The sequence below is a fragment of the Engystomops pustulosus genome, chromosome 1, assembly GCF_040894005.1.
Source record: "Engystomops pustulosus chromosome 1, aEngPut4.maternal, whole genome shotgun sequence".
NCBI lineage: Eukaryota > Metazoa > Chordata > Amphibia > Anura > Leptodactylidae > Engystomops > Engystomops pustulosus.
In genome coordinates, this window is record NC_092411.1 from 199,917,162 (window position 1) to 199,936,761 (window position 19,600).

Here is a 19,600-nt window from a genome sequence, read left to right on the forward strand (position 1 = left end):
TAACCAGCAAGGTCTGATAGGACTAGACAGATATATAAATAAGGCAGATCCTGGACCCACCTCTAGCAGCAAACTGCCCAGCACACTATTTACCCTTGCTGGACAGGGCTGCAGAGAGCAGGGTGTAGCTCAATCTATCCATACGCGTTGCGTTTTTGATGGATTTTTGATGCATTCAAAAGGCTTCAGCCTTGATCACATGTTGAAGTAACATTGCATTTTAGCAAACGCAATCGAAACACAATGTTACTTCAACATGTGATCAAGGTTGAAGCCTTTAGAATGCATCAAAAACGCAACAAAAAACAACGCATAGGGGGGAATTTATCTGTGCCAGATTTATCACTGTGTTAATGAATCTGGTGGAGGATAAGACTGTCGGTTTCCAGTTTAGACCTACTTTAAAGTGGTCTAAACTCTGCGCCACAATTTTTGGGGCATGGAATATTCAAATAGACCACGCCCCTTCCAGCCAGAGCCACGCCCCTTTTCCGAAGGTAACACCCCCTCAGTCAGAAAAGTCGGAAAATGGCTAAAAACAGGTCTAAAAAGCCTTGATAAACGTGGTGTAAGGCTTTTCACACTGTGCTTTAGGCGCAAAACCACCAGAATTGTGGCGCAAGTGCGTTAATACATTCCCCCCATTGTGTGAAAGCGCCCTGCAGCTAGACATGCAATTGTATGCCTATACAACTGTCGATGTAACAGTATATGCCCCAGCTTCTGAACTCACCTGTCCCCGCTCCAGTGACGATCCCTGTAATGCCCGCGCTCCGACACGCGCGCTCACGTGTCCTAGGATGCGTGCGCCGGCTCTGTAAAATTTAAAGGGCCTGCGCTCCGCTAATTGGCGCTAGCCAGGTGCCTGCCCTAGTCAATTACAGCCCCTTTCTATGTTCCCTGCCGGATCTTTGTGCTTCCATACCTGAGAGAAAGCTGTATTCCAAACCCTCTGTGTTTATTCAGATTTGCCGTTTTGACCTTGATTCCATTGTGACCACGAGTTTGCCTCACGACTCCTGCACTACGCCTTGGCCACCACTGCAGGCAAAGTAGCGCCTGTGGAACGACCTTGTGGTACCATGCCACAACAAGTCCAACTTGCTTTGCGGCGAGCTCTCGTGAAAACCGGGTACCACTTAGACTCTTGTCCCAGGTGTCGGCTTACGTCATCGCCCACGGTGGTCCAGAGGATCCACTTCCTCTGATTGTGACAGTGTGCAGCTGTAAGTGATCAGGGAAATGGGCCATAATAAAAGGTGAGTTATAATAATAATAATTCTTTATTTATACAGCACCTACAGATTACGCAGTGCTGCACAAAGCATGAGAAATTGGTCCTTTTCCCCATGGGGCTCACAATCTAAACAACCTACCAGTATGTTTTTGGAGTGTGGGAGGAAACCGGAGTACCCGGTTGAAACCCACACAGACACGGAGAGAACATACAGACTCTTTGGTGATGTTGACCTAGGTGGGGCTAGGACCCAGGACTCCAGCGCTGCAAGGCAGAAGTGCTATCCACTCAGCAACCGTGCTGCCCATAATAAAGAGTGTCGGCTACAATGAGAACAGTGTGCTGTGTGGGGCCAGAACAGGAGGGCAATATAGTGTGTTGCCCACAATGGGAGGCATTACATAGTGCAAGAGTAATTTACATTGTCGGAACGAGGGGTATTTTACAGTCTGTTACACTTGGGAGTATAACTGGTGTGTTACTAGTAATTCAGGGGACTCGCTGTGTAGCATTATCACAGTATTTCGGGGCGTCAGCATTCCAAAAACCACCTCACCTGCAGTCACTGAATGTAATAGGCATGGATTTTTCCTGTGCTACATATTGTTAGTACTATTTGGCTGCAAGCACATGTGAGGAGAATGTATAGGAGTGTGGTCACTACTGAGAATGTGATACATCTCGAGCAACTTCCCTGGTATTCACCCTTTTATGAACCTCTTCAATAAGTGTAATCATTACGATTATGTAACAAGTAACCGCCAAGATGTCTGTGCGTTATTTCGAGAGGGAAAGCAATTTATTGTATAAACAAAGGTTTGTAACATTTCTATAGAGCGTGATCCCTGACATACAGCTTTAGTCATCTCTGGAAATACAGGATCTGTTAGAGCAGAAATACTGTATTTTTTGGACACCAATTAGAAATGACCACACAAATCACTGTGCTGCATTCACACAGGGGCAGCTGTGCTACATGCTCAAAGAGGGAAATATAAAAGGCCCATGCCTCTCTAAGGTAGACTAGTGAGTTTCAATGCACATTCTCACCCCGTTTAGGTGGATGTTTACCTGGGTTCTCTTGACATTAGGTCTTGTTCTATTGGGCTTTACACATCCAGCCTCACAAAAAAACAGATATAAAATGATCAAAAAGTCACATTTACGCCAGCATGATACCAATAAATACTCTTCCAAAAAAAAAACACAGCCTAAAACACTCCATCAACAAAAAAGGCATAGGTATTACGTTCCTAAAATCTGTAAACACAACATAAGAACTAGAGAGTTGAATTTCCACAGTAAACTAAGCACAACATATTGGGTATTTAAATTGCATTTATGTAGAAAACTATCAATTTTTTCTTTATACCAGCCATTTCACATTGACATTTTGAAAGCAGCTATGGCATCAAAATGCTAACTAAAGGCAGTCCCCGGGTTATGTACAAGATAGGTTCTGTAGGTTTGTTCTTAAGTTGAATTTGTATGTAAGTCAGAACTGTATATTTTATAATTGTAACTTAAGACACATTTTTTTTGGTCTCTGTGACAATTGGATTTTAAAAATGTTGGGTTGTCATAAGAACCAGGATTAACAATAAAGCTTTATTGCAGACACCTTTTATAATTATTATAGCTCTTTATTGTAAAAATCAAGCCAAATAAATAAGTACAAAAGTGGTTCACCCTTGACATTAAACTTTAGAACAAAGAAGCATGATAGGGGTAGGGTGAAGAGATGTGCTAAAATATAAAAGCTCTTTATTGTAGTCTAAGGCTACAGTACAGTAAATTACCAACATCCAGAAGAAGAACATCTGTAAGTCGGGTGTTCTTAAGTAGGGGACCACCTGTATATCTCTTGGTAAATTCCTAAAGTTTTTAAATGGGTCTATTGCTGGGTTTTCTTTATTGTTTCTACTTTATTTCTGAGTCTCTGCAGTTGTCAGCCATTGCTGTCATTGAATTAGGCATTTTTAGAGATGAACAGACGCAAAGCGTAGGTTCAGGTCGGGAGGAACGCACTTGAACTCCGAACCTGAACTTTATGTCTGCTCATCTCTATCCATTTTGTTTTAATGCATGTGAGATGCTTAAAAGCCTACCTAAAGCATTTTTGAAAAGTCTGAGGTGTGTATAAAATGGAGTGATTTGTAGAAAGTTCTAATAAATAAAGAGACCTTGTGTCCTTACGGGGTTAAATGACCACACAGATACAGATTTATAGTGCTTTAAGGGCGAGAACCTCTGATATTCACACAATGTCAATGGAGAATTGATGGTTAAGGCTCAAGTGTTAACCTGTCAAAAGGATTTTAATTTCAGTCCTCTTATGTACCCACTTGATATGTTGCAAATGGATGTAAAGTAAAAAAATATCCACCTCAAACACATTTTTTGATGGGTACATTAGAGAGTGGATATAATATTAACAGACTCTATTCCTGTGGATTTATTTAAAAAATCTAGTCTTTAATAATGTACATTGCAGTCTGCAAATGCACACCTCTATAGACCATGAGGCAGGAAGAAAACCAAACATACCTCTCCTAGAAAGTAACACATATTTTAAAGCATCTGCTCACTATATAATTGCACAATCCATAGTTAAAATACTGGCTGTAATTTTTTTAATGGTTCTTCTGTTTGTATGAATGAGATATATAACCTGTACATCAATTGTTGCAAGCCTTTGTAATCGAAGATAAAAAACATAATACAAGGGATAAACCTAAATAGGAATACAATTAACTAATCAGTTACATTGTTGATAAGGTTAAAGGAAAACATAAGTACAATGTCGGCACAACCTATAAATCCACAATTCTGACCCAAAAGAAAACAAACTACAAACATCCTATTGTCAGTACCTGTGCAGCAACCACACAGCCACAACCAGGCTTGGCGCTAGCTGTCAGACTAGGTAAGTGGTGGTGAACTCACCCTGAGACATCCCTGGGGGCTAAGGCCCTGCCTAAAGCAGATAAACCGCCCTGACAAGGGCGACTCCACTATCAGGAACCTAACTGATGATCCCTTAGTGACCCTACAAGATGACAGGGAAGACTTACTTTGTCTGGCAGCTGCTGGATGGTGGAGCAGACAGGTAACCAGAATACAGATATAGGTCAGTGCTCACACTGGTAACAGAAACCAGACTAAGACAGGAAAGTGGCGTCAAACTAGGAGATAAACGGTACTGAGGGACAAACAACAGATACAGACAGACAAGCGGAGTCAAACAAACCGGGTCAAAACAAAGATTGCAGCGAAGGTACAGATTCGTATAGCAAGTAGAATGGTCAGGAGGCAAAACAGAAGTCAATACACAGAATAGCCAGAAACACAATGGCAAGAGCACTAGAGATCACAGGAGACTGTGAAGGGGCAGGGCAGAATATAAGGCAGTAATGGACACTACCTCCAGCACTGACTGGCTCAGCCGTCCATCACTCACACGGCAACTGTAGACAAAATGAGTACAAAGCCACACTCAGCTTTCCCAGGGTCAGAAATGGAGCTGTCAATCACAGGCAGCACTGGGTGAGGTTTTCCAGCAAGAAGCCTGAAACCTGATCCCATCAGAACAATTTGTGAGTCTGACACCAATATTAGGGGAAAACTTCCTTCTTGGCCGAAAAAAAAAAAAATCGGAAAAATTATTCTGCTTTACCTCTCATCCTTTAACAACTCATCTCCAGGTATCTAATTTACACAACTTTTAGAAAGTCCAAAGCCCAAAAATGTTCAACTGTCTCTGCTGTAAAGCTACAATGATGTGGAAACCCATATTTACTGCATGGAGTCAAGAAATGCAGCAGAGAAATGAACTGAAGTCAGAAAATGCTCCAGGGAGACTGGCAAATTGTGAATTGAAATGTACACAAACAGGCATAAATTTCCCATAAATAAATAAAACCTGCGCTAGCTTTTTGGCACAGGTTATAGTAAATCTGACTGGAGTGTGCTTCGTTGTCACTTTGTTCTGTGCCCCACCCACTTTTTTTTAAATGGCTCGGCTGGTGCAAAAGGCTCAAACTGGTGAACAACTGGTGAACTAAATTTTTACCCTTGAGTCACAGGAAACTTCTGTAATACAGAGCAAACCCCAGAGCTGTCCGTTTGTATTGCATCTAGTAAGTACAAATATTTGCACTTACACATGTACTTTTTTTTAACTTTATTTTCAATACATGATAGTTATGCAGATATTATCCTATGTGATATAACAAGGACTGGACACCAGTGGTTCTCCAACTACTGTAAATGTGTTTCTATGATTTAGAACCAAAAAATATTTGTATGCCCCCAGAATGAGTCTGGGAGAGAAACGAATGGGAATCTATCATGTGCTTTTTAGCTGTTAAATTTACAACCGAGTCTCTCAGCTTTCCCTGATCCCTGAAAGTTTAATTCGTAGTACCCAAATCACCCAACCATCCCAAATTCCACCAGAACGTCCTTGGTATTCTGTGTCGCTGTTTTGGGTGGCGAGGGATATGTCCCTGTGGCATGAGCATTATATTGAGAGAGCACTTCAAATAATTATTTTTCTTTTCAATTTTATTTTATTATGAATATAATTTACAGGCAACAAGTGACACATGGAAACATATAGCAAAACACTTTGTAAATCTGCCCGACCAATCCTAATTATTATTCCTTTCCCTTTCATTTTACAGCTATGAGATTATTCTACTTCTTAATGCTCAATGTCTGGGTCTTTTGAGTTCTATGCCCGTAGGTCTTCTATACCTCTCAAATTTTTATAAAGCTTTTTCAAGTGTTTTCAAACAATTATTAAAAGTAAAAAAACAATGGCATTTTGTTCACCCTGACTGCTTGTTTTTTTTTTTTTACTTTTAATATATATATTTTTAAATATGTGCTATTTTTTTCTTGTAGTGGAGTACCACATTTTCTGCTTTCATATTATATGAATAGACGTATTTGTTACAGGGATGGATAAAAGATGGATGACTCTATATGTTGTGACAATATATGTTGTCAAAATGTATAGCATTTATTATTTTTTTTTAATGGACACAGGAGGATGAATCAATGCCTTTAATAATAGCCATAGAAATGATTCATAACAAATCTGTTATATATGGTACTATGTATTTATGTATGTATCCACGTGGACACTGATATATTATATGTATTTTTGTTTGGTTCCAGGACACCACATAGAAAACTGTAAACCATAAAAGAAGGGACATGCCCAGAATACCAAGAATCAGTCAATAATCCAGCCCACTCCCCCTCCAGCTCAGTGAGGACTTGATGTGTCTCCCTGTAGTCAGAAGGCTGTGCTCACACTGAGGTGAGGGGGAGCAGGAGGTCTCATCTGTCTTGTAGCTGCTGCTGCTGTTGAGTACCATGTGCTGAGACAGAAAGATACAGTTCTCAACTCATCACAGGGACAGAGCCCCCAGTCCTCCTAGGGGCCAACCTGCCATCTCCACAGCACACCCACTGCCCTGCTAGACAGGAGGATGGCAGAGCTGGAGGTAAGGATCTGCTGCACTTCTATTTCTCATAGTATTTTACCATCAGTTACATAATGTAGACCTCAGGTGGTGTGGTTTGGGATTCTGCTTTGACAGTATATATGTCATCAGTTCTAGTGAGCATAACCTAAATCTGCATGATTTACATCACAGCTCTCTGCTGTGATGGCTTTATTCCTGAACTTTTAGGAAGGCAATTGCTCTGATATCTAGGAATGTCCACAGTGATTCTGGAATCTGAATGAGAGGGGACCCAGTGCTGGGAGCATGTAAATGTTCTGGCTATCTACTTGAATACAGACACTGTAAATATCATTCTGTACAAAATCATGCATGCTTTATATATTAATAAGCTTCTTATCATTAAAAAGATGAAATGATCTGCAGCTGCAACACTGAGAGTCCATGCGGAAAAGGTCAATCAAAAAGAACTGCCACCTGTAGAAGTCTATGGGGTAGAGCATAGGGTAATATGAGAATAGGGTCATGTATAATAGTGTATTAAAGTTTATATTGATTACCTCTGTCCTAAAGTAGACTGACTTATGTTCATCTAGCATTTCACAGATTGCAAACAGCTGTACAGTATTCAGGATTTCAGTGTACTGCACTGTATATGGTTTGGTGCACGATAATTTTAGTGCACTAAAGCGCTCATCTGTATAATTTATGTATATTAGGAAAACATATTAAAAACTGTAGGAATAAATGACAAGCATAGGAGATTGCGGTAAACAAACCGAGAAAAACATAAATCCGATATCAGTCAAACATTTATAAATGATTCTCTAACATTGTAGTGATCATATGTGAGAATGTAGATTATGAATAACACATGTGTGGTTAAAGCTGGTTAGTAGCTTAAAATTGGGACTTGTTTGCCAGGATCATATTACTTAATATATAAAATAGGAAATTATTATTTTATTGCAGTGTCTTGTGAGTCAAATGTCTCAGCTCAGTTATGTTTCTTGTTGATTTTTAAGGACATGTCCAAATGGTGTGTATTATGTAGGTTGGCTACAGAACAGGAGGACAGTTTGTTCAGTTTTAATTTAGCAGCATCTTATTAAACCTCATCAAATTACAGCATCAACTGTTATCAATAATGTCAACAGCATGTAAACATATGGGGGCAAATTTACTTACCCTGTCCTATCGCAATCCCTGATCCGGAAGGTCCGACGAAGATGAAGTCCGGTGCGATTCACGTAGCTTGTGCGCCCGAGTTCCTGCATCCGTCGCTTCCCCACCGAGGTCCGCCGGAGTTCACCTTCTTCTTCCCGGTGCTTGTAAGTGCGTGTCTTGCGTCACAATTTGAAATGTTAAATTCCGCACGTAGTCCGAATCCGTCGGGTTATCTGATGGCTCGCCCCCCGATTTGTGTTGCGTGCAAGCCAGCTCCGATGCAGCAAAATCCGATCGCATGCAACACAATCCCTGGCGCGATGTGGTGCGGATCAGAAATCGTCGGAATATCGTCGGAGTGCAGCCGCAGGACCCTTAGTAAATGAGCCCCATGATGTGACCACATTAAACTACTGTGTCCCCCAAATTTATTAATTCATTCAATGGGGAGAGAAGAGACATATTTTGCCTGCGAATTGTCACTTTTAGAGGCTGAAGGAGATCTTTGATTCTCTAGTACCTGGAAACATGTTTTAATGTAATTTTAAACAATAACAATCTTATCTTTCTGATTCCATTGTGGTTTTGCAGAACCAGAGATAGACAGTTAAAAAAAAAAAAAAAGCAAGAACTGGATCTTAATTTACAGCTCACCTTTCGTAATATGCTTTCATCTGCCTGTGTTTTCAGTTCTGCAGCTCACAGAAACACGAACCCTAGTCAATCTACTATACTGTAAAACTATAAGCTGAATGAAGAGGAATTCCCCCTGCTGCTTCCAAACTTGACTCCTCCCAGGCATGTAACTCCATTTTTAGTCAATTCAGCACTGGTGAAACAAGTCAAAATAGATCCATAAAACTTAACTTTTAATTAGTCACAGATAAAAGACTGCTATGCACAGTACAGTACAAATAAAATGAGCTTCAGACATTAGTAATAATAGGTGCCACAGTAGTGCGACCAAACATAAATATACAAAGGGTACATCAAACCAAAGAGCATAGGATATATATTAATAATAAAGGAACAGTCTCACCCACGAGTTGGTATCACATCAGGGGAGTCTGTGTATCTTTAATGGTCCAAGTCACTTCTGGTCAGGGGAGGGCAATGGGTCGAAGCCCTATGATTTCCCTATGGGCTATCTTAACCCTAGTGGTCCCACAGACTCCTGCCCTGACAAGGACAGTCCACAACTGTTCCTATGTAAACAATCCCTACACTCAGACAGATGATTGCCCGTAAGAACTTGCCCAACGCGTTTCTTCCATGCTTGTATAGGGGGCTATTAGATCAAGGTATACTGTGCCCAATTCATTGCTGTGGTGCAATAAATAGGTAGGAGATAGTGGGCAGTGGTCCTCACTTTCTAGCTGACGCAGCAGAGCGGTGCTGCTATTAGGTTTCGGCGTGCGCGCCAAAGTGCTGCGCATGCGCCAAATAAAACAGCAGTCGGTCGCGTCATCGGGTCCGGAGCGGAGGTGCGTCAGCCCAGTGTCATCTGGACCAGAGCGGAAGTGCGTCAGCACTATGTCCGTCCTCCGGAATTCCCCAAATCCCACCCCCTCTCTGACGTGACAGGTATGGGCGTGAAGAGGGGAGTGGAGGCGGTCCGCTTCGCGCAGTGTTCTGTTAACCCATCTTAAACAGTGGTTCATGTAAGTATCTCAAAGCACAAAAATAGGTTCTCCTCCTTTTTAATGATACAAATATATACAGGCGATCCTATCATGGCTATTATGACACCATCGAGGAGTAACAGATGCGGACTTATTGATTGTACATAACGTGATATTACAACTGGTTTCTTACTACAAGGAGGAGAATAGCTCCCTAACCGGGGCAATTAAGTATGTGCTCAATGTTGTGACAACTTACAAATTTATAGATTCTTAGGTCAATAAGTACTACCATACAGTTAGTGGCAGGGGTATGTCACCTAACAGGAGAGAGTCTTACTCTAATCATGAGAGGAACATAAGAATAATAAACAACAATGGACCAGAGTTACGAAATTAATCAGAGACCAGAACATAAGGTTACCCGTAGGTCAGAGGTTGCCGGTAACTGGGTCCACCTCTAGGATCCATAGATCTAGGGTTTCAGAAAAGGGGCGTAGCTTATGCATTCATTGAGACCCCCAGGGGACACTGTTTGAAGATGGAAAATCCACCTCGTCTCACAATGTAGGACCAATTTATCCCAGTCTCCACCTCTGGGGCTTCGGGGGACTTTCGTAATTCCATGGAATTTAATAACATTAGTGCACCCGTTATGTTGTTGCAGAATATGCCTCGCTAGGGGAGTATCCCTCTGGTTGGTAATGTCACCTATATGGGCCCCAATCCTCCTACGAAATTCTTGCGTGGTTTTACCCACATATTCGTGGCCACATATACATATGGCCCTGTATACAACTCCCTGAGATCTGCAGTTGATAAATAATCTAATATCAAAGCTGTCTCCTGTCACAGTTGAGGTAAAGTTCTTTATTTTCAGCATGTAGGGACATGCAACACACCCCCCACATTGAAAGTTCCCCATAACCATGGGTTTACTTAGCCTGGTCGTTTGGTTAGCCGGAACAAAATGACTATGTACCAAACGGTCTCTTAAGGAGCGACCTTTTCGATATGTGCTGGAGGGTTGAGTGTTCAAGAACTCCCTAACGTCAGGGTCCATTAGGAGTGTATCCCAGTGTATGGAAATAACTGTTTTAACTGCTTCAGCCCCTTGTTTTGGGTTTCTGACGAAGTAGGTCGGTTCTATTTTTTTAACTCCATTTTTACATGACTTTGGAAGATATATTTTTATAGATAAAAAAAAGATTTCACAAAAAAGAAGAAAATCTAGAAAATACATTTCATACTCTACCTGAGGATATATTATTGTAACAGGGCCATTTCTAGTGACAGTCCCCTTTTAAAGTGACTTTTACTTTGCAATACCATAAAACCATACCATTGGTACAGTTTTTGCTTTGAATTATATCGTAAAAGCATCAGGAAAAAATCCAACACACAATGCAAATGTGTTTTCACCAAAATGCATGCGTTTTAAGTATAATTTTGCCCATTAATAATAGAGATTCGTAATACAAAACAAATTAGGTGTTTGTGAAAACATTTTGTGATTGGGGCACATTTACTTACCTGGTTCGTGGAGTTCACAGTGCATCGTCCGACTATAACGCACTGTGCCGCGATTCACTAAGATCGCGTGCCCGATATCATGCATGTGTCGCATCCCCACTCAGGTCCGGCGGACTTTACCTTCTTCTTCCTGGTGCATGTAAGTGCATTGTCTTGCAACACAATTTGGATCTGCAACACCCAGTCGGATCGTCCAAGGGCACGCCCCACAATTTCTGTCACAGAAAAACCAGCACAGCTGAGCCAAAATGTGATTACCTGCGACAGTCCCAGCGCAAATGTCGAAACACCGAAATGTCGGAAGTCTGACGAAAGTGCACCCGCGGACCCTTGGTAAATAAGCCCCATTGAGAGGAATTTTATTACATGTGTCGTAGGATACGACTGTGCTGTTTCCCACTTTCTGTCTACATCTACACTGTAAGGCTGCGTTTACACGAACATATGCCCACTGGGCCGCAAACGTTCGCCGCGATGGAGAGTAAGAGTGGTGACCCCTCGCCTCTCCATAGAGATGCATGGCCACTCGGCCATAACACAGGAAAAGACAGGGCATGTCTTTCTTTTCCCTGTGTACAGAGCGGTACAGTGCGACACGTGTGCCCATTGCCAGCTTATGGGGGACTTATTGTGTCCGTATATACGTCCCTCTACGGTCGTGTGAATGACGCCTAATAAAGTGGCGCACAGACTTAATTTATTGGGGCACAGGGCAGTACTGTATGTGCACAAAAAAAAATTAAATTAGATTTTTGCCAGCTGGTGATAATAAATCAGGCAGGGGATCATTAAGACTTATTAAATTCCTCTGATTGTGTGAACGCACCCTCAGGCTAGGGACATACATTGTCCTCTGATGGGGATGGGGGCAGGAATTGACAACCTTTCTGAATACTAAGCTTAGAGTCTGTCGGAGTAATTTATCTTAAATTTTTTTTGTAGCACATGGGATTTAGGATGGGATTTTGTACTATGCTGCTACTGTAAATTGCTGTTGTTTAGCTCCTCGTGATTCTGCAGGGTGTCCCTGGCCTATAATAGTTTTCATAATTCCTTTTTACAATCCGTAATGTGACTCCAGGGATTGTTTAGTAACCAGCAAATTATACATAAAATGTCTCTGAAATGTGAAATGATTTGTTGACACCTCTGATGTTTCTGAGCTGTGTTGAATGATTCAGTGTGGACATGCATCAGAATACTTAATTATTGGATTAGATTTTTCACCGTGTCACACATAAATACGTCTCCTTTCCTGTGAAGTGCAAGTAAAGAACTTGCAATGTGACCTTGTGACATATATTAATGAAAAGACTGAAATAATATGGTAATAATTCTGGGATTCCTAGAACTGGCATCCTTGACTGTGTCATATGTATAGTATTGCAAAGGTAGGTGCATAGATATAGTTTTTTTCCTACACATTACCTGTGTATATATTGTCATAGGAGATCTGTCCTCTCTAGGTAACGTGGCAGACATAAGGGCTCATATACAAATGGTGCGCGGAGCGCACTTTCGTCGGATTTTGGAAATTTTCGCAATTGGCGCGGCAGTGGGAGCTTTTTAGAAGCGGATTGTGTCATCGGGCGATCGGACTGAGCGCAAGATTTAATATTCAAGTTGTGTCGCAACCAATGCACTTACATAGACCGAGAAGAAGATGGTGAACTCTGGCGGACCTGAGCGGGGAAGCGACAGTGCACTTTGGGTGAACTCCGTTGGCCGGATAAGTAAATGTGCCCCATAATTTCTTAATGATTACTTGGTAAATCTATGTTGTAGTGTAGCAATTGTCAAAAAAAGAGAGTTAGAACAAGGGTAACCTTTTTGCAGGTTTAGGAACAACAGTGGTTAAATTGTAATTCTGATTTTATAATGAATTTTCCAAATTGTCAGTCCTGATTTTAAGACAAACAGAAAAATGCTATATTGTGCTGCTCAACACTTTTCTTTCCATGTATTTTCCTGTTCTGAAGTTGCTTGTCAGAAATCTTCCTCAACAGCAGTGAAGTGGGCGGAGACTAACCTCTTCCTGTTTTTGCCCTAGGCTGAGGCAATTACATTAATTCCCTTGATGCTTTGTGTTCTCTACTGAAGGAGTTTAGCAGCAAATCTATCGAGATTTCAACAAGTAAATTGACTGAGGCCTGTATAGTGTGTACTTGCAAGATCTACACTCACCGGCCACTTTATTAGGTACACCATGCTAGTAACGGGTTGGACCCCCTTTTGCCTTCAGAACTGCCTCAATTCTTTGTGGCATAGATTCAACAAGGTGCTGGAAGCATTCCTCAGAGATTTTGGTCCATATTGACATGATGGCATCACACAGTTGCCACAGATTTGTCGGCTGCACATCCATGATGCGAATCTCCCATTCCACCACATCCCAAAGATGCTCTATTGGATTGAGATCTGGTGACTGTGGAGGCCATTTGAGTACAGTGAATTCATTGTCGTGTTCAAGAAACCAGTCTGAGATGATTCCAGCTTTATGACATGGCGCATTATCCTGCTGAAAGTAGCCATCAGATGTTGGGTACATTGTGGTCATAAAGGGATGGACATGGTCAGCAACAATACTCAGGTAGGCTGTGGCGTTGCAATGATGCTCAATTGGTACCAAGGGGCCCAAAGAGTGCCAAGAAAATATTCCCCACACCATGACACCACCACCACCAGCCTGAACCATTGATACAAGGCAGGATGGATCCATGCTTTCATGTTGATGACGCCAAATTCTGACCCTACCATCCGAATGTTGAAGCAGAAATTGAGACTCATCAGACCAGGGAACGTTTTTCCAATCTTCTACTGTCCAATTTCGATGAGCTTGTGCAAATTGTAGCCTCAGTTTTCTGTTCTTAGCTGAAAGGAGTGGCACCCGGTGTGGTCTTCTGCTGCTGTAGCCCATCTGCCTCAGAGTTTGACGTACTGGGCGTTCAGAGATGCTCTTCTTCCTACCTTGGTTGTAACGGGTGGCGATTTGAGTCTCTGTTGCCTTTCTATCAGCTCGAACCAGTCTGCCCATTCTCCTCTGACCTCTGGCATCAACAAGGCATTTCCGCCCACAGAACTGCCGCTCACTGGATGTTTTTTTCTTTTTCGGACCATTCTCTGTAAACCCTAGAGATGGTTGTGCATGAAAATCCCAGTAGATCAGCAGTTTCTGAAATACTCAGCACCAACAACCATGCCACATTCAAAGGCACTCAAATCACCTTTCTTCCCCATACTGATGCTCGGTTTGAACTGCAGGAGATTGTCTTGACCATGTCTACTTGCATAAATGCATTGGCTGTGATTGGCTGATTAGAAATTAAGTGTTAACGAGCAGTTGGACAGGTGTACCTAATACAGTGGCCGGTGAGTGTATATAGTAACTAGCTTGGGAGTTATAGTCACATGCAGGGCCGGCGCTATGGGTAGGCAAAGGGGGCAATTGCCCAGGGCCCCCTGAAAGGGGAGAATCTCTTCTTTCAAATGAATCTTGAATTGTGTTTCTAGGTGCCCTGGATCCAGAGATATTAAAGTTTAAAGTGAGAATCAGGTGCCATTTTTATATATAAAAATCACTCCCAACGGCAGTTTAACAGATAATATCTCCGTTTTCCTAACACTTAGAAACACAAATTCATATAGATTCATATAAAAGAGGAAAGTCTCTTCTTTCATAGGAAAAAAGAAGTGAGGTTCTATGTATCACAGAACCAGAGATACAGCCCCCTGAAGTGTACCCCCCCCCAATCCAGATTCTTAGCCATCAGGCTGCAGAGAGAATTTGCTGCACACAGGAGCTGCTGCACCTCACAGAAAATGGAAATATTCACTTTATATGTTACTACATTTTGAGAAGGGATAATATCAACTAATATGCATGTTTTTAACCCTTCTCTATGCAGAACTATCTAAGAACACACTTTCTCTCTTATTGCCTTTTATTTTGTGATAGTTTTTTTTGTTGGGAAAATTGACTGATACGATGAACATTCGATCCTCTTCGCCTAATGTGACAACACCGCGACCAGAACATGCCCAAAAAGTTATTTGCAACACCAAAAACACACACATGTTCTGGGATAAAGTTTTTATTTCCCACCATCCTCCATTATTTACACCAATGTTATGACGTTCTCACTCTCGTTCTTATGAATCGCGGAGGGTTCTGTTATTGTGCGGCTAATACAATGGCGCACATCTAAAAGTGACTTTTATTATCTCATTCGCTTGGTTTATGGATATATAGTTATTATTTGGGTGACCATTGTGTAAGGAGTATACAATGATAGATCTGTGTGAAGCTCAGTGCAATTTTCTGGAGTTCCCTTTGCTGTATATATTGGTGAATATACACATGTGGGGTCTGTATGATCTCCTCACATCTTACTGTTTTAAGAAAGTATATTTTCTTTATATAAGTATCTGGATTTGTACATATTTTAGAGGAAATTTTGAATGTTAATTGTCAAATGCATCTCCTGGTTGTCTGCTTTCAAAATTATAAAGGTTTTATGGTGCCTTTACTGTTTTATTGCTATATTTTGCAGGTTGTGACTGTCTTAAAATTTCTAGCTCAAAAGCAGATATCTAGTTATTACAGTTTTAGTGATATTATATGGATTTATTTATGTGAACATATCAACAGGGCACATTTGTGAACTCTACACATGTCCATCTATTACATTTAGGAGATGTGAAGGTAAATATTTTCTGTTTGGAACAAATTTTTTGGCATCAAAGTCAATTTTAAAATATTTTTTATAAAACGTTTCAGTTTGCATGAAGGCGCCTATGTCTATAAACTCTTTGATGCAATATCGAAAATGGGGCAAGTGTCTGCTTTCAGAAAATATCGGTCCCTTTCCCCAATGGGCCTCACAGTCTAATCAACCTACCAGTAATTTTTTGGAGTGTGTGAGGAAACCGGAGGACCCAGAGGAAACCCACACAGACACAGAGAGAACATACAAACTCTTTGCAGATGTTGACCAGCGCTGCAAGGCTGTAGTTCTGACCACTGAGCCACCATGCTGCCCATCAATCTCCCTATGATCTATCTCTTATAAAATTCTTCAAAATTACAGTTTGTTTTACCATACTAAAGGGAGCCACTTACTGACTGTGACTGGTCATAAAATAGTTTTATTTTGGGGCCCCACTTTTAGTTTTGCCCAGGGCCCCACTTTGTCTAGAACCGGCCCTGGTCACATGGAGAGCATGAAACAAATAGTAGAAACCATCTGTGAAAAAGTTACATGAAGTGTATAGTCTGTGCTGTGCAGAAAGAGGGGTAGAAAAAAGTTATGCAGATTCATAGATTAGGATTGAGGGACTGATAGGGAAGCCTTCTACCACACTATTTTTCGTACTTCTTCATCAAGAGATCTGCATGTACACATGACTCCCACTAGCTACACAGAGCAGTATCACATGACCGCCCCCTCCGTTTATAGCCAGCAGGGAGCAGCAGCCCTTCCCATCTAGCAGTTAGAGTTAATAGTTTCTTCTTTACACATCCTACAGTCTCAGAGAACAGCTCAGAGAAGGTAGCAACTGCTTTGACTGACAAGGATAGCGAATAAACTGCTGGATATTATATTGATAGAGATATTGTGAAAATAAAAATATTGTCACAGTGATGGGGTGCTATGCCAGATGACTTGGCCTCCGGGGTCACCGACCTGAATGAGGGCACAATGGCCTTTCAAGACTGTTGGAAGATCATTTCAGGTGACTACCTCTTGAAACTCATCAAGAGAATGCAAAGAGTGTGCAAAGCAGTAATCAAAGCAAAAGGTGGCTACTTTGAAGAACCTAGAATATAAGACATATTTAAAGTTGTTTCACACTTTTTTGTTAAGTATATAATTTCATATGTGTTAATTCATAGTTTTGATGCCTTCAGTGTGATTCTACAATTGTTTAATTCAGGAAAATTATTTGATTGAGAAGGTTTGTCCAAACTTTTGGTCTGTACTGTATATGCAAATGAACAGAGGATTTATTTTTCACTATTTATTAAAGGGGTATTCCGGGAATATGAACGTCTGACACAAAAACCCATGATGATATAAATAAATAAATACAACAATACTCAATGTCATTAGTCACAAAACGGAGCTAAAATAATATGATTTTATGATTTACAAAATTTATGGCCTCTCTAAAGTAGGTGGAGTTATCACTAAGATGGACGCCACTGGAAACTACAAGTTCCATGATCCTTTAGTTCTCATTAACTCCTCCTACCACTTATGCTCTGCTAACAGTGAGGATGTAACAGGTTTTCTTGCTCTGTTACCATAGTAATGATGTGTAACTGCCATCACCACAACACTGACCATACTGGATGCACTGCAACCAACCGACTACAGCCAAACGTAGTGGTGATCACATGACCCTGCCCAGGCAGGTACAGGACATGTGACCAGCGGCCATCTTCTTTTCTGCGACGGACCGCGCGAGGAAATTAACGGACTGATTAAAGGGCCAGTAGCATTTTAATTCTTCATTACAGTCTATGTCATCAGCATTTTCTGCTAAGGGGAGCAAAATTTTAAATAACAACTAATTACACATTAGCTTATATTTTGAGTGCCCACTTGTATATGAATTATGCTGATTCCTGGAATACCCCTTTAAGCTTTATATTATTCCTTTCAATTTCTTTATTATTATATTATTCTACTGTGCAGGATGACTTGGGATAGATAGGTTTGGAACACTTAGGGAGGCATTTATTATTGGCTTTTAGCCTTTTTTGTTTTTTTTCTCATTAATTTATTTTTTTTATCTATGATAAAAACACTCATAACTTTTTTTTATTATGTCACTCAACGTGTAGCTCTTCAATCCCGACACTTTTCTTGTACTTCTAGTTTCCCAACACTTTTTTGTCGTAGAATTTGCGCAACAAAGCGCAAGTCTACTAACATATAAACCCCTTCATAAATGTGGTTTGTCATTTCCGATCCTCATAAGTTCATCTTACAGTGTGGCAAATACATTAAAGCAGATGTATATAAATCAGATGCAAAAGCCAGAGGTATGATGTGGACAAGCTGGACAGCTTGCCCACATAATACCTCTGGTACTAGGAAAGTCATCAAAAAGGCATTGTATTGCTCTTCCATGGGGAAGCAAGGACTCCTTGCATCAGATATCACTATGATGCCTGCACTTCCACCCTGGACAACATAGACGGGAAACAGTGGTCTTTGATTGTGAAACTGCCATAAAGCAAGGGAAACTTTGCTCCCCTTCTTTAAAAATCCATAACTTTATTTTTGCATATCTTTATAAAGACTTATGTGCACCAAATTGCCCTTCCTATTGGCAGTATTTAAGTTTTCATGCAAGGAAACAGGAAATAAATTCCAAATACAGTGAACTTGATGAAAAAAAATGTTTTTGCCCCATTTTATGTGGGCTCTGTTTTTATTACTTTCACTGTGTTCTTCGAATTACACCTCCCCATTATTCTTTAGGTCTGTTTGTACTTAGGTTTTAAAAAAAATGAAAATACTGTAGTATGGCAGTATAGGGTAGAATCAGTCAGACAACCTAGGTGTAAAAATGGTAAAATAAATAATAAATAAAATGTAAAAAAGTTAAAAATAAATTAATTAATCAATTAAAAAATTCTAATCACCTACCTTTCCATAGAACTGATATAAATATAAATAGACAGTAAAAATCATAAACATATTAGGTATCGCCGCGTATCAAAGTGTACGATCTATCAAAATCCAAAAAGGGTTATTCCCGACGGTTGACCTGTAACAGAAAAGTTACGCCCAAAGTTGGAAATGCCACATTTTGCCACATATACATTTTTTTAGAAAAAGTGATGAAAAGTGACACTACACACAGCTCCGTACTCTGAAGTATAAAAAAGTTGCTAGGGCCAGCAAATGGCAAAATGAATAATTCATTTTTTGTATAGAAGATTTTAATTTTTGAAAATGTATAAAAAGATTATAAAGAAAATGGTGCAAATGCATTTTTATAACAATTTCACTTTGGAATTTTCTTCTCGCTTCCCAGAACACATCATAGAATATTAAATGCTGTCACTATGAATTGCAATTTTTTACGCAGAAAATAAGCTGTCACTCAGCTCTTTATATGGAAAAAATAAAAAAATTTTAGGTTGTTGTAGGTGGGGAGTGAAAAATGAAAACTGAAAAACAAAAAAAAGGGCCTGGTTGTTAAGAGGTTAAGGGGTAGGGTTATTCTAATCATTTTAGTTGACACAGCCAATCTTCGAAGTAGCCTGAAGGGGTATCAGGCATGGAGGCAACCACTGGGGAGATGACATTCCTTACATTTGTGTAAGAACATGGTGTAGGGTAGTACAGTCTGCATCCTATAAATTGATCTACATTCACTGGTTCCATGACTCTCTTGTACTCCCTGTATAGTAGTCACTGCAATGGACATTGGGGGTGCAGTGTTTCCAGCTGTGAGGGCTCTCGCTACACAGCATAACTAACTTTCTTCAATAACGGTTGTAAGATTGTTCACAGGTACTCTCAGCTGAAGCATTGCCCCGTCTGTGG

At 40.6% G+C, this 19,600-nt stretch overlaps 1 protein-coding gene across 3 annotated transcripts in view; it reads left to right on the top strand.

Moving 5' to 3' along the window:
* The first annotated feature begins 6,538 nt into the window (after positions 1–6,538).
* The window catches only part of LOC140070862 (melanopsin-B-like), a 73,873-nt gene continuing 60,811 nt past the window's right edge, over positions 6,539–19,600 (top strand). Inside the window, exon 1 of one of the 3 annotated variants that reach the window (XM_072117890.1) lies at positions 6,539–6,753. In XM_072117890.1, coding sequence (XP_071973991.1) covers positions 6,739–6,753 — 15 coding nt within the window. In that variant the 5' untranslated portion in view covers positions 6,539–6,738. The remainder of the gene's footprint in view (positions 6,754–19,600) is intronic. The other 2 variants (XM_072117873.1, XM_072117881.1) reach the window with 2 other exon arrangements.